Source organism: Manduca sexta, unplaced genomic scaffold (assembly GCF_014839805.1).
Source record: "Manduca sexta isolate Smith_Timp_Sample1 unplaced genomic scaffold, JHU_Msex_v1.0 HiC_scaffold_3286, whole genome shotgun sequence".
Taxonomy (NCBI): Eukaryota; Metazoa; Arthropoda; class Insecta; order Lepidoptera; family Sphingidae; genus Manduca; species Manduca sexta.
The window spans coordinates 1-14,605 of record NW_023594337.1 but is presented as its reverse complement, the minus strand read 5'-3'; the positions used below and the strand labels follow the sequence as shown (position 1 = coordinate 14,605).

General features: G+C 37.7%; 1 protein-coding gene across 1 annotated transcript; it reads left to right on the top strand.

Annotated features, from left to right (window-relative positions):
* Positions 1–10,883: 10,883 nt before the first annotated feature.
* On the top strand, positions 10,884–14,605 carry LOC119192865 (trypsin inhibitor-like). Its single transcript, XM_037446613.1, has 3 exons — positions 10,884–11,028; positions 12,009–12,069; positions 14,443–14,605. The coding sequence occupies exons 1-3, from the start codon at positions 10,965–10,967 to the stop codon at positions 14,576–14,578; spliced, it is 261 nt and encodes an 86-aa protein (XP_037302510.1). The 5' UTR covers positions 10,884–10,964; the 3' UTR covers positions 14,579–14,605.

Sequence of the window (14,605 nt, the reverse complement as noted above, 5' to 3'; positions counted from 1 at the left end):
AAGCTGAATTACAGTATTTTTAACATTGATTGACCTTTTATATCACTTGAGGGCTATAATGTTCTATAGGTATATAAATCGGTAGGACATTATAATAAGTATATTTACTGTTCTTTATGAGAGAAAAGCGGTAATAGACTAGTTAAAAGTAGAAAGGACTGTCGAGAATGGTCGTACGTACAAAACCCAAAGGCTCTCTGATTTTTCTAAAAGTTATGTATGTATTCTTTGTGAATTATCGCTTGCTTTAACGATGTTTAGGTATGCATACCTAAGAATTTGAATTCTACATAAGAATTTAAGAGTGTGTAAAGTCTACCAATCCGCGTTGGTGCGTGGTGGACTAAGGCCTAATCCTTCATTAGTATAGGCGCGTGCCTAACAGTAGGACAGTATATAAATACAGGGCTGATATTATTTGAGACTTAACATCTAAGACAGAGTGATTAGCGCTTAGTGGCCTGTAATCTATATACATAAAAATGAATCCCTATTTCCCTTGGTCACGCCATCACGCGTGAACAACTGGACCGATTTTATTATTTTTTTTGTCGTGTTTGTTATCGTCAGGAGAAGGATCTTATGAAAGAAAAAATAAGGAAGTTGAGCGGAACGTTAGAAAATTTAAGAAAAGTTAATTTCAGCGATTGACAGAATGCGCGCTGCAAATTCATAGTTAAGAAGGGCAACGTCTGTCGGGTCAGCTTGTTCATTATAATTTTAAAGGTTTCATGATATTGCTATTATGGGTGCACATAGCGTTTAATAGTAGAGCAACTTGCTCGTTTCGTCATTGGTAGCATAATGTGTTATACATTGTGAGAACACTTATAGAAATGTTTCTTTACGCTGGAAAATAAAAATAAAATACGATCATTCAAATAAAATAGATGTGCCTCGACTGTATCGACGTTCTGATCTCCATTTCGAAGATGAAACTTTATTCCCGTGAGAAAATGTAAGCTAGAAGGTAGAACTATTGTATTGTCAACTGAGTTATTTTGTCATAGCAAAGTAAATATATATAGATATAAGCAGCGATAGCCTAGTTGGTTGTGGAACGGACTGTCGAGACGAATGTCCGCTGTTTCAAATCCAAAGGGCACACACATATGACTTTCATAAAAAAAAATGTGTATATTTTTTGTGAATTATCACTTGCTTTAACAGTGAAGGAAAACATCGTGAGGAAATCTGCATACCTGAGAAATTCTCTATAGGAATTTTCGAGGGTGTGTGAAGTCTACCAATCCGCACTAGGCCAGCGTGGCGGACTAAGGCCTAATCCCTCTCAGTAGTAGAGGAGGCCCTCGCCCAACAGTGGGACAATATATAATACAGGGCTGATATTATTATTATTATATTAAAGTAAGTATACTAGATCAATTGTAATTGTGGACCGACTAAATACTAATGAATTCTCGTGGTCGCCACAATTATGTCGGCCTGTTATGTAGGTATACAGAATGATACAGAATTCTCTGTTTAAACACAAACTATAACCTACAATGGATTTTTAATATGTACGAACTTTTTGACCGAATAGGTGGTAATATATTTTAATTACAATAAAATGTATCACTCTGAAACCTTGAAATCGAAATGTGTTTTGATAAATATCTATATTTATACAATTATGTCCAATTGATACAACATTGGGTGAGCGCACACTATGTCAAAAAAATAGCGTGACTCAAGCAATTCGGGTTTCTTAGATAGCTGTTACTGTGTATGTACACACTTGTATGTATACAAGTATATAAGGTACACACTTGTCTTAATATAGAGTTTGAACTCTATTTAATATAGGTAAGAACATTTAAAATCTCGTAATGGCACCATCGCCAAGGGATTAGCGCGTTTGGTTCATTTCATTGCAAAATGTTTCCTGTGAAATAAACACAGCCTAGACCTCTTATTAATTCGCAGCATATGTTCTTTCCTGTTTTTAAAACTAGGTCTTTTTCTAGTCCGCTATGTGTGTCTTGTACATGTAAAAAATTAAAAGCTATAATTATTATATCGCGTGGTAAGCAGATTGTGGTGTGTTCGTACCTTATAGTAGTGTGTTCTGAATTAATTTATAAATATTTTTTTTGAATATTTGGTAATTGGTACGGAGTAATTCTAACTAGTCTACATGAGTTTTGAACTAATTTATGAATATTTAGTTGTTGGTACGCTATAATTTTCACGTGGCGATCCTTGATAATGGCTATGGGTTTAGGAAGAGACAGGAGTTCAGGAATTATTGCTGTTTGGAGATGTTGACTCTCCTCGTTAGCTTAGTGGATTTATGTATCGACGCTTGGAACAACAATCAGTAAATTTTTGAGTAGAGTGCTTTAAAAATTTTGATTTTAATATGAAAAAACATAACAATTAAACTTTTTATTTTACAAAAATATAATCTGTTATTAAAATTGTCCTAGACCTCCAAAATCTAGATTAAATGACGCAGAAAAAATCGGCGATTCAAAATATTTATATAATTCATTTTCTGTATATTTGTCGCTTAGATATGATTGCCTTTTAAGTGTCGATATAGCTATTAATTATTATGCAACTGTATCCATTTCTCTCTACTATCACCCTAATATAGCTAGGAGAGAATTCCCGCATTAGTTTCGCCTGTATACCATGTGTACAAAGTGTAATAAATTGATATTAAATAAATAAATTTATCAATAGCGTACCATTTATAAAATGCGTTAATGTTCTGTTTTATTTAACCCACACGGTCAAATAACTCTCCTGCATTTGATGGTAAGTGAAGTTCATAAAGAGTGTCCATTGAAAGATCATTCCTTGCCAGTGGTCACAATTGCCGGCCTGTTGAAACCGGATATACACAGGCTGATCTCAGAACACGACACACTTCTATGGGCCACTATGGCGGATACATTTTAAGCAGTGGTCGCTGTCCAGGCAGATAATTTGTCTTATTTGTTTTTCTAAAAATAAACACAACAAAATAGAAAACAAACTGCATTACCTGATGGTTAGTCTTTTACAATGTTTTCTAACCAAAACGACAGTGCACATAGCTTGGCGTTAAAATAGCCAAAACGGAACCTACCTACACTCCATACCTATACAAGCCTGATTAAATTTAATGAACATTCCATTAAAAGTGTCAGTAATTAGAAGCTTAGATTTTAATATATAACTACTAGGCTATGAATACACTGGTGTCCGTGTATTTTCTATATTACCGTGGTACTAGGGTCTACACTTTGAGACCCCTAGTTCGATGCGATGTAGGGCTGTCCGCACGCAGTATTTCAGCTATTTTTTGCGCTAGTTTATCACTTGACTGGCATTTTTCTATATCGCCCTCATCACGCATAATGATCTGCCTATTTTACGGGCTAAGTGTGAAAAAAGAAGTCTATAGCCAACAACCAATGTCGCCCTCTTACTCCTATAAGCCAGGATCGGCAGTGCCACGCTTATGACGAGCAGTGAAGCTCGCTGAGTCTCGGGAGCACTTATTAGTCTTAATCCACGACGAAGAGAATCAAATAGGATAAGGAGGAATTGGAAATATATTTTGTTCTACTTGACTGTCAACTGATGCTGACTGCCGGCTTTAAGTGCGACTTAATAGGCGTGATATAAAGACTATTTTTGTTAATCAATTCTTAACAGCCCGATAATACATGTGAAGGTATTTTTTTAAGTGTTTCCAGTTTTATGTATCTTTTACTTTGTATAAATACAACTATCACTTCGAGAAGTATTCATAACTCATAAATATAAGGATATTGTGTATAATATTTATAATTATTGTCTTAATTAATACCATGTCAATCTTGTTTTTTTTCACTGCCATACATTTTAAATGCGAATGAATCAGTTGGTTCCAGCTTGAACTATAGGTTGATTAGGCCGATAGGTGGCGTTGTTGTTGAGATCTAAAAGACAGAAATGTAGTCTACATAAAAAGCCCCACTAGTAACGAAAAAATAAATCTAAAACACATTTGCAAGTTTATAAAAGTGACAGCCCTGTGACTAGATCCCCTTCCACTAGGGCTGTGCGACAATAGCGCAGCGGGGTTGTAATTAAAAAAAAAACGTGAAAACCCCGAGCTAGGGCGTGAATTTTCACGCTTACCACTCAATGCGTGCCGCGTGTGTGTGTGTGGGGCGATGTGTTAGTAATTAATTAAAATGTCTTTGCGTGGAACGTGACACGTGTTTTTTATATTTAATCAAGGGTTTAGTTGTTGGTCTTTGGACTGGTCGGTTTTGAGTCAAATTGTCCATAACCACTATACTATAGATGGTGCAATAGGTGAAAAAATATACTATGTTACTTAATGCTTTATGTGTAGGTAAATAAAGTATGAATTTCTCTACGTAGAAAGTTTGTTGTGTTATTAGGGTAAAGAACTATTTTTTATTGCGCAACACACATGCGAAAATCATTCACGAAAATGTCGCGTCATTTCAAAATAAAATGTTCACTAGATATAATTTAAATAACAGAACTATGTTTACCAGGTCAGCTAGTTAAAATATAAAAAAACCGCGTAAATCGGAACACTAGTTTTATTTCAATGCATAACATTCGTGTAAACATAAGAAATCATTAATAGTATAGAATAGCCAGCACAATAATAATATTCAAAGATAACGGTTGCATTTTAAATGTCATTCAGCATCGTAATTTAATTTAATAGTACGTAAAAAGGATATAAAAAATTAATTACTTAAAGATGATTTTTTATAGTATGACAAAAATGTGCTTTTAAACACAATATTATTATAAAAGTAATTTTATCCAGTTTGTAATATTATTATTTTAGGCGTTATTTGTGTACTTTTTTATTGCTTTGAATGATGAGACGAGCTTGCTGTTCGCTTGATGGTTAACGATACGACTGCCCATAAACAGTAGAAAACACCATATTCCACTGCGCTCGCCAACATTTTTTTTGGTTTCGCGCAGAAAGTCCCTTATTACTACCGCCCTGCCTTCGTGGGGGCGACTGAGCGGTTATGTTGGGGTAACTGTGCCTTACGGCCCAGCGTTGAGCCGCCCGGATTTGATGACGACCTTCGGGCGACCGCCAGGCCGAGTCCCTAACCCGAGTACAACTAACCTATGCACGGCCTACCAGCTAAAACTCCGCGGTGGCCCTCTTCGGCGCATTAGGGACAGCTGCGGGCTTCCTCTGACGGAAGTAAGTAAGTCTTTCGTCCGCAGTCGCTCCCTGCGCGGTGCCGCCTCGCGGCCCGTCTCCTATGGGGGGCTCAGAAGCCCCCATCGCACTGAAGGATGCCTCTCGGCGTCTACGGCAGTATGAGGCCAACTACACACTGCCGTCCATCCCGGGGTCAACTGAAAATGTGCAAGGATGCACAAAATGCACTATGGCGGACAGCCCCCTGCTGCCCGCCGACGACCCCCTTCGTGGCCCCTATTAGTCGCGTCTTACGACAGGCAGGGTATACCGTGGTGGAATTCTTCAAACGCCCCCATTCCACAGGGCGGGCGCTCGCCTACCTGAGACATGAGATGACTGACAGAAATAGACATTGCGGTGGTACCTAACCAGGCGGACTTACACATATTTGGAGACCCACCACCAGTGTACGAGACCAAAGACTTACCAAGAATGAAGTAACCAACTCCGATTTTGTTTTGACTTTTGAATTATTTTCCTTCAGGAAATAAATGACAATAGTAATAATAGTTTATTAACTTATTGCTGAAACATCATGGTACAGTGAAGCTAAGCTATTAATAAATAAATTTCACATTTGATTAGGATGTCAAGCAGACATTTAATCATCATCATCATCAGCCGCGGATGTCCACTGCTGGGCATGGGCCTCCCCCAAAGATGGAAATCTTGATGGAAAAATTAACCTATTAGAAGCAGCTCGTATCCAGCGAGCTTCTGCGACTTTTATTAGGTCATCTGTCCACTTCGTAGGTGCACGTCCGATGCTGCGCTTGCCAGTTTGTGTCCGCCACTCCACAACTTTCGTCGTCATCGGCCATCAATTCTGCAAGCTATGTGTCTTGCTCTTTGCCACTTCAGCTTGCTAATCCGATGGGCTATGTCGGTGACTTTCGTTCTTCTACGGGTCTCTTGATTTCTGGTTCGGTCAAGTGTCGACTGTGAGTTTTCTGATATAGCCCCTCATTTTGATTCGACCACGTAGAGAAACATCAAGCATGGGTTTCTCCATAGCTCGCTGAGCGATTGTAAGTTTTCTTATAAAACCCATAGAGGCCACGTCTTAGACATTTAATATATTGAACTATTGAATAATCAAAGCTTTTGTTGTCGTTTAAGAGCTTGATCTCAGCTGAGTCGGCGTTTTATACTACCTAGAAGTTAACTGTTAAAATTCGTCATACTAACTTAAGATATCATTCCAGATGTTGTTGATAACTGTTTATATAACGACGATCTTGAGATGCTGACTTTAAATTGACAGCGTCTCAGCTGTTATCTCACTCAAGCAAAACTGATTTGGACGTATAAATATAGCCCTAGATGGTAGTCTCAGCTGATATCACTAAGCGATATTGATTTGGATCTATTAATATGGCCATAGATGATACAATAACCCGGAACTATAAGATTCCTAGTACAATGAAGAAACACTTATATCGGCAACAAACTGACAGTGTCTGCTCGGCACTTATGTCACATAGTGTTTCTGTGTTGATTTTTAAACCAAAAATTATGAAATAAACGAAAGCGACCCTTAATAATAAGGTTTCATTAAGAAATACATTTCGTCGGTATTCACAGATGCCTATCGTGACCTCTTTATAGGATACTCTCCATAAACATTAAAAAAAATGTAAAGAGTACTCGAAGAAAAAATCTTCAAGTTTTCCTGCCGCGATGTGCGAAAATTGGATGCGGTTTGGGGAGTACTTATTTACGAACATTCGCTTAGAGACCTCTGGAAGCTTGGGAACCAAGGATATTATTTTTTACATAGAAGTTCGTGGGTTTCCAGATTTTGGACAAAAGAATAAAAAGATACTAACATTGTAATGATTCTAGCTGTTTATTTATGTTATGTTAATTTAGCCGTTTGAATTTTAGGGGAAATACATAAAATTCTATATATAAATAAATTCGTAAACCAGCCTCCATAAAACAGTAGAAATTTTGTATTTTCGCAAATTTTGGAGTGGAATTTTCAGTAGATCTTCGCATCGCCTCCGTGGCGCAATGGTTAGCGCGTTCGGCTGTTAACCGAAAGGTTGGTGGTTCGAGCTCACCCGGGGCGACATTTTTATTAGTCTTATAATGTAAGTAAAAAGATAAAACACAGCATAATATACCCAATAATACAAAAAAAATATTTCCCATATTATTAACTGATTAAAAATGTCAGGAAGCTTTAGAAGACATTTAATTTCATAAAATTTTACATTAGACCATTTCTTTTCTCAATTTTACAACATCTGTCTCAAATATCGAGCCGGAATTTTTTAATTATTTTATCACACTAAAAACCTTATTAAAACCTATATTTTGGCAGTTAATACACGAATACCACATCCAAATTTTCATGAGCACAATTCGAACATCTCAAAATATAATGTATTGCATATTCAGTGAAAATAAATCCGTCCCCGGGGAAAACGGGCCGTAACGACCGCCATCTTGTTTCGTATTTTCAACGAGTCTATATTACTTTTGAGTGTGTTTAAACCACCAAAAGGCCCCAGATATTAAAGTATCCGATGACTTTTGAGACAATCTTGGTTTTTATCGTAAAATTATTACCTAATATTTTTGGTATATTTTTGCAACACTTACAGCGATGTTGTATTTTGGATCGAAGAATATAGATTAGACTGTGTATTTGATTACTGGTTAGGTCTCTCGTAAGTGGCGGGCTGTATAGTACCAACGCAATGTCTATTCCTACCGCCAAGCAGCAGTGCTTACCCTGATGTGTTCTGATTTGAACCGTATAGTAGCTAGTATTAGAAGCAAATTATGGGATTCTATAAGCCTTAACATCTCATGTCTCAGGGTGACGAGGACAGTGGAGTGCCACGCAGTATTTTGTAATACAAAATTCTGTATGGTATTGCTACTGTTTATGGGCGGTCGTATCGCTTACTATCAGGCGAGCAGCTTGCTCCTCTCTATTGACTTTCGAACAAAAGCGGCGTTCGTCGAGTAAGTAGAATAGAGTGCTTGGAAAAAGGTCGCTCGCCCAAAACCCGCTTCTAAAGACCTATGGATTTTTGAAGTTATGTGCGTGTTAATGATGTGTCGCTTGTTCCAAAGGTGGAGGGATATATTATGAGACAACACATCGAATTCTTTTTTAGTAATATGAAGTTCAACTCTTTTCTTATACTTATACCTTTATCTATTTCTGTCAAGGAAAACTGTGCTCTAATTTGAAGGTAATTGTTCCCAATTGAATTGTTGAGTAGTAAGTATACCTTTCATCTTTAGCCTTTGGAAGCTGCTGAACATAAGCGTCTAAAAGTTTCCAAAATACCTGCATCTAGCGATCTTTACTTGTACTTCATTTTTACGTCCGCTTGAAATACAATTGTAATTTTGTTTCGTAATCTATACATATTATAAAACAAAGTCCCTTGTTATGTCTGTCTGTATGTTACCGATTTTCTCAAAATCTACCGAACAGATTTTTATGAAATTTGGTATGGAGATAGTTTAAGACCCTGGGAAGGTTATAGGCTACTCTCACGCCGAGAATCTCCTTCACGCGGGCGAAGCCGCGAGCAAAGGCTAGTATTGTTTACCAGTTCATGAGCAGTCAATATGAAGTAAGAGCTTGGTAATGTCAGTACTATTAAAATTGTATCTTCCTATAAATGCAATAAAACAAAACGCCTTATAGCTAGTAAGAACCGGTTTTACAACTCTTGGCTATAATGCCGTGTAAATTGATTTCCTAGTCATGTTTTTTATAAAATGCATTTGATTGTCGGTCGTAGGCACTTCAAATATACATCGTGAGTTGCTAGGGTTTCGTCGGCTGCATTATTTATCTAATATACTTATTGGTTCAACAATTAATAAGACTTTATGCACACCTAGTTAAAATTGCCGACGATGGGCTATTTTAAGTCGCGTTATCTACGTATTCTCTTTACGAATATATTGAGTATAAAGTATTTAAGCCAACGCGAAGACGCTCTTAAAATGTTGCCGAGATACACTACATAAAATTTACATTTGAATTATATAAACAACATAAATTATAATATAATATCAGCCCCGTATTATAATATATACTGTCCACCATAAACAACATAAATTATAATATTATAATAGTATAATATAGCCCTGTATTATACTGCCCCATTGCTGGGCACGGGCCTTTCCTACTGAGAGGGATTAGACCTTAGTCCACCACGCTGGCCTAGTGCAATTGATAGACTTCACACACCCTCAAAATTAAATAATTAACATTTTATAATGTAGAAATGCCAGTTCGATTCATATTTTGCCGGGACTTTTTCGGGAACGATATTTTCGACGCAGCAGAGCTGCGGGTAGAATATCGTGTTAAAATGAGATGTTGCCCTTCTATTTTCCCCTGAGCGCAAGACTCAGTCACGAGTTTGGAAAATACGCTATCCGATACTACAACAGTAATTAATACTCGAGGTTCCTTATAAACACGATAGAATTATGAAATCTGACAAATCTGACTTTAAGAGAAGAGTACAAGTTAGGTATCTTACTGCGTAAACTAATACTGCAATTGTGAACTTTTACATAAAAAAGGTGAAAGTAAGTGTGACTGTACATAAATTCAGGCTAGCATCAATAAATCTAACGGTAAAAAAAGTATAAGTTAGGTTTTTGCATAAACTCTCGTTTTATCTGTAGGGTAGGCAGAGGCATGTATTCGTGGCTCTTGAAGATATTTCCCTCGCATGGAAGCGACGTAACGTGTTTTAAAAAACGCAATCCGGTTAGAATTTATGTACCTTTATTGCGAGAAATAACTTGATTATGAAACTGACAATTGTATTGTTCCGGCAACGTGATGGTAAAGTAAAGTTAATTACAATGGTAAAGTATTATTTACTATAGTTACTACACACGGTTAATTATGGTAAATACAATAGGGGTGATTAGGAATCCAACGGGCCTTGTGACTTTTTGAAATGGGTCAACCAAATTGTTAATGAAAACTTGTTTAATGCAACATTTTAAGAAGCTAGAAAATTGCATTGTTAAAACTATTTTACGGATTTTATCGCTTTTTTTTGTAGATGTTATATATATATTTTTTCAAAGACTGTAGCCTTGAAAACACTTTGAGCTCATCTGTGTAGACCCGACCAACAGTCAAAACAATTAAAAATGTTATATAATTATAAAATGTAGGTAGATTTCTGCGTAGATCGGATCGTTGATAGCTAAAACAATTAAGAATGTTGTATAATTGTTGGTAGATATTGTAACTGTCTTTTCGGACGACCACAGTCAGTCCGCCGTGATGGCTGCCATACATGCTACGGTCCATCAGAAAGGCCTGCGCAGGTAGACCGAAATGTGTGTGGGAATAGACCTGTGCAGATTTTTGAGCCTGTGCAGGCGACCGGCGCAGAATCGAAAATCAATTCTTTCAATTGATACCTGCGCAGGCATACCTGCACCGATGACCTCTCCGGTAGACCGTAGCGTATATGGCTTACATGATGATGAAAGCCGTCTTCGAAACATCTGGAGAAAATGATAATACAAAAGACCGCGTAAAAATCCGTATATAGTTTTATTTAATTCGCATAAACATAAGAAAAATGACTCATGAGTTTTAAGTCTATATCTGCGCGATAATAATAAGTGTCCACTTTTTAACTCTTGACTCTTGTTGACGTTAAACCCGCTTAGTGTAAAGCAAGACTAAATAAAATTGCATTCGTATATATACGCGGGAATTGTACGCTCCTTAGTAATTCCATTTACGTCGTTCATAATGAATAAACTAGTGTTTTTCCTCACTTTGTTCCTCTTGCAAGTGTACTGCGATGCGCGCGAAGGTGGGTGAAGTAATGCAGTATATTAGGCGGATGGCGACCACCGTACACAAGGTGTTAAAACCCGCCATAATGGCTCATGTGTGTGTCGCGTTCTGGGATCAGCCTGTGCACATCTGGTTCGCACAGGCCGGCATAATTATGTCGACTATCGAGGGATAATCGTCTCTCGTCAGTCGACATTCTATTGGCTCCTATTCCACTTACCATCTGAGGCAGCGGGCCATTTCCATGTCCGTAAAAAAAATAAACACGTAAACTCGCCACAGTGCTCCACGTTTCGGGATTTAGAGATCAGCCTAGGATAGTCAGTGTCGACTAACAAGAAAATCGTCTCGTTTCGATACGGTATTTGTACGGCAGACCACTTATCATCACGTGCATTGAAGTTTTACGAATGTTTATTGCGGCTTTTATATTATAATTTTCTCCCGATGTTCCGAAGATGCAGCCTTCGTGATCACGGGGCGGACTGAGGTGTTGGTCATCCGAAAAGTCAAAGTTACAATATCTACCGGACAAAAATCCCCAAAAATAGTTTTATTTTAATGTTTAAGTGTAATGTTTATTAATTATCGTTAATATTTCCAACTCCTCCCTATCTTTCTATTTGATTAATTTCGTTGGGGATAAAGACGCATTAGTGTTTTCTGAGACTCGGCGAGCTTCACCGCTCGGTGTCAAATGCGTGCCACTGCTGATCCTAGGTTACAGGAGTTGTAGTGGTAGTTGTGAGGGCGAGATGGTCTATTCATTATCTTTTTCTTTAATGGTGAAAGAAAATATCGTGAAGAAACGTACATGGGATTTCTAAATAAGAATTTCGGAGGTATGTGAAATATGCACATAACTAGGCCAGCATGGACTAAAGCCTAAATCCTCTTAGTAGTAGAGGAGGCCTGTGCCTAGCAGTGGGACAGTATATAATACAGGTCTAGTGTTATAAGGTGAAAATATTAATATGCCGTTTCCCTATGTTCCAGGTGCGAATGTAATGTGTTTACAAGAACTTAAAACTGGAATGTGCTTCGGATATTTTCCTAGGTAAGTTCTAGAATTATTTTAAGAGCATGCCAAAGACCTTACGGCGCTGGTAAGCGGACTGGGGTCTCAATAGGGTGTTGCCTGATGATAAATATATATTCTCCGTCAACATAATTGTGCCGCCTTTTAACCGAATATACATGACCCCGAACGCAACATTTACTTGGGTCACTAGGCCGGGTATCACACTTTGTGTATGGTGGTCGCTGTCGGATGCAAATATCCTACCACAGTCCCCTTAGGCAATTCTTGTTGAGACTTCAGATCGAATGCACGTCCATGCACGGGGGACATTTGTCGCAGTCCTAGTCGCACAGTTCAGTGTGTATACCTCATGGTTACAAATTCATACCGAGGTTATGAGAGCTCGCGAACATTTCCTTTCCTTTTCCCTTCCGTCTTCTCTAAAGGGGTTCCCATCATTCCCCCAATTCCCTTCCTATTCTCCTCTGACCTGCAATGGCTGAGTCAAGGGATTCCAGTATCCTGTTCGCAGGTTTCTCCCGGTGTAGACTATAGGGACGCCTACACAAAAAAATAATATCATCAGCAAAGGTTATATGCTTTATTCGGTTTTAGACTTCCTGTATATCAAATTTCATCAAAATTACTTCAGTGGTTAGCGTGTAAGCGTAACAGAATAACTGTCGCATCTATAAATAAAGATAGCTAGATTTTGCTTTCCCTAGATTTCCGGGATGAAATTCCTGCTATATATTTTCCCGGAATAGCCTAGAACCTTATAACTATCTTCATACCAAATTTCATGAAAAATCCATTCAGTTGATTTTGAGAAAATTGGATAACATACAGACAGACAGAAAAGGGGACTTTGTTTTATAATATGTATAGAATATAAGTGGGCCAGTGTCATGATTGTTTAGTAAATATGTATATCTATTGTGTATAGTATTTCCCGGCCTTGTACTAGAACTAATGTAAACAAATACATACTTGAACGTATTGGCGTGTAATTGAGCCACAATTATAGTATGATACATAAATATTTAATTAAAGAAATAATAGTTCTTAAACAGAATTTAATTGTAGTTTGATATACATTAGTACAAGGTTAGTGATGTATGCGTAGTATGTGATTAATAAAGATATGCATTTTTTTTATTTATTGGAATAACGACACGGGCTTGCCGTTCGCCTGATGGTAAGCGATACGACCGCCCTTAAACAACAACAACAACCGCCCTTTAACAATACCTTGAACTACAAAGTTTTGTTTGGAATTCCACTGCACTCGCCATCCTGAGACATGAGATGTTTAGTCGAATTTAATGTCCAATAACACTGGCTACAATGTCCTTCAAATCGGAACACAACAGTGACTACACACTGCTGCTTGTCAGCAGTAATAACGTTGCAGTGGTACCTACCCAAGCGAACTCTCATACATGAAAACCTACCGCAGTGTAGTTTTCGTTGATTGATTCAATAAAAAAATAATAAAAGAAAATTAGAAGGTTGTTTGTGAGTGTGAAGTTATTTCTTATTCTATGACGGATTTGAACGCCAGATCTCCAGCAGAAGTAAATCTTAATATCAATTCCAAAATTTGAAATGTTGATTAAAAGTTTACACACACTGACGCCTTTCATCTCCGAAGGGTAGGCAGAGACTCAACTGGTGAACTACTTTCGCAGTGTGTATTCCGGTCCCATGATAGGGGAAAGACTATCACCATATGTTATAAATTCCAGACTCCGGGCTGATACTAAGTAGAAAAATCCAATAGCCCGACCTGGGTATCGAAGCCGAGACTTCAGCACTGCAGTCGTATCGTAATACTACGTCACTGAGTTATTACTGTGATTAGAATGTTTGAACGAATAAATACTCAATAGATTTGGATAAAATTTTAAATACAAGTAGACTATGTCCTTGATTAAATATATGCTATTTTTAACCACGGAAAAGTGTTCAGCTGGAACTAGTCTAATGAGCGGGCAGTATATAATGTACTTGACTTGTTGTAATGTGAACGCAGTACGAGTACAAACACCGCGCTGAGGTTCTGAGTTCGATTCCCTGGTCGCGCCAAAAATAATTGTGACTGGATTTTCATCTTAAAACTTGTTCAGTCATAGCTCGGAGTGCGGAAGTTGGCGGTGTGATACCCCGTGCCTCGGAAAACATGTAAAGCCGTTGATCTTGCTCCTGAACGAACTATGAGTGTAAGGAACCGAGTGCACCTGTGTATTGCGCACACATTTGCGCACTATAATATATCCTGCGCACTGTTTGATTTCCAATGAGAGAGGCCACCATAGCCGAAATTAGACTAGGAAGGATTGATAATGTACTAAAATTAAGATTAATATTAATTTTAATTAATTAATTTTCTTTTCTTTTTCTTTCCAGATATGGGTACGATCCTTCCATAAAACAGTGCAAGAAGTTTGTCTACGGTGGTTGTCATGGAAACCAGAACAACTTCGCGACATTGGAGGAATGCGAAAAGAGACTTGCACAGGACTCAATTAAAACATTACAATAATTGTTCTAAAATAACGCTTTAAAATTA

What these genes read in the sequence shown, in the direction of transcription:
- LOC119192865 (XM_037446613.1), top strand. Translation starts at nt 10,965, where the DNA reads ATGAATAAACTAGTGTTTTTCCTCACTTTGTTCCTCTTGCAAGTGTAC. An exon ending in GTACTGCGATGCGCGCGAAG is followed by an intron (nt 11,029 to 12,008) that starts GTGGGTGAAGTA and finishes CCTATGTTCCAG; the next exon opens with GTGCGAATGTAATGTGTTTA. An exon ending in TGCTTCGGATATTTTCCTAG is followed by an intron (nt 12,070 to 14,442) that starts GTAAGTTCTAGA and finishes TTTTCTTTCCAG; the next exon opens with ATATGGGTACGATCCTTCCA.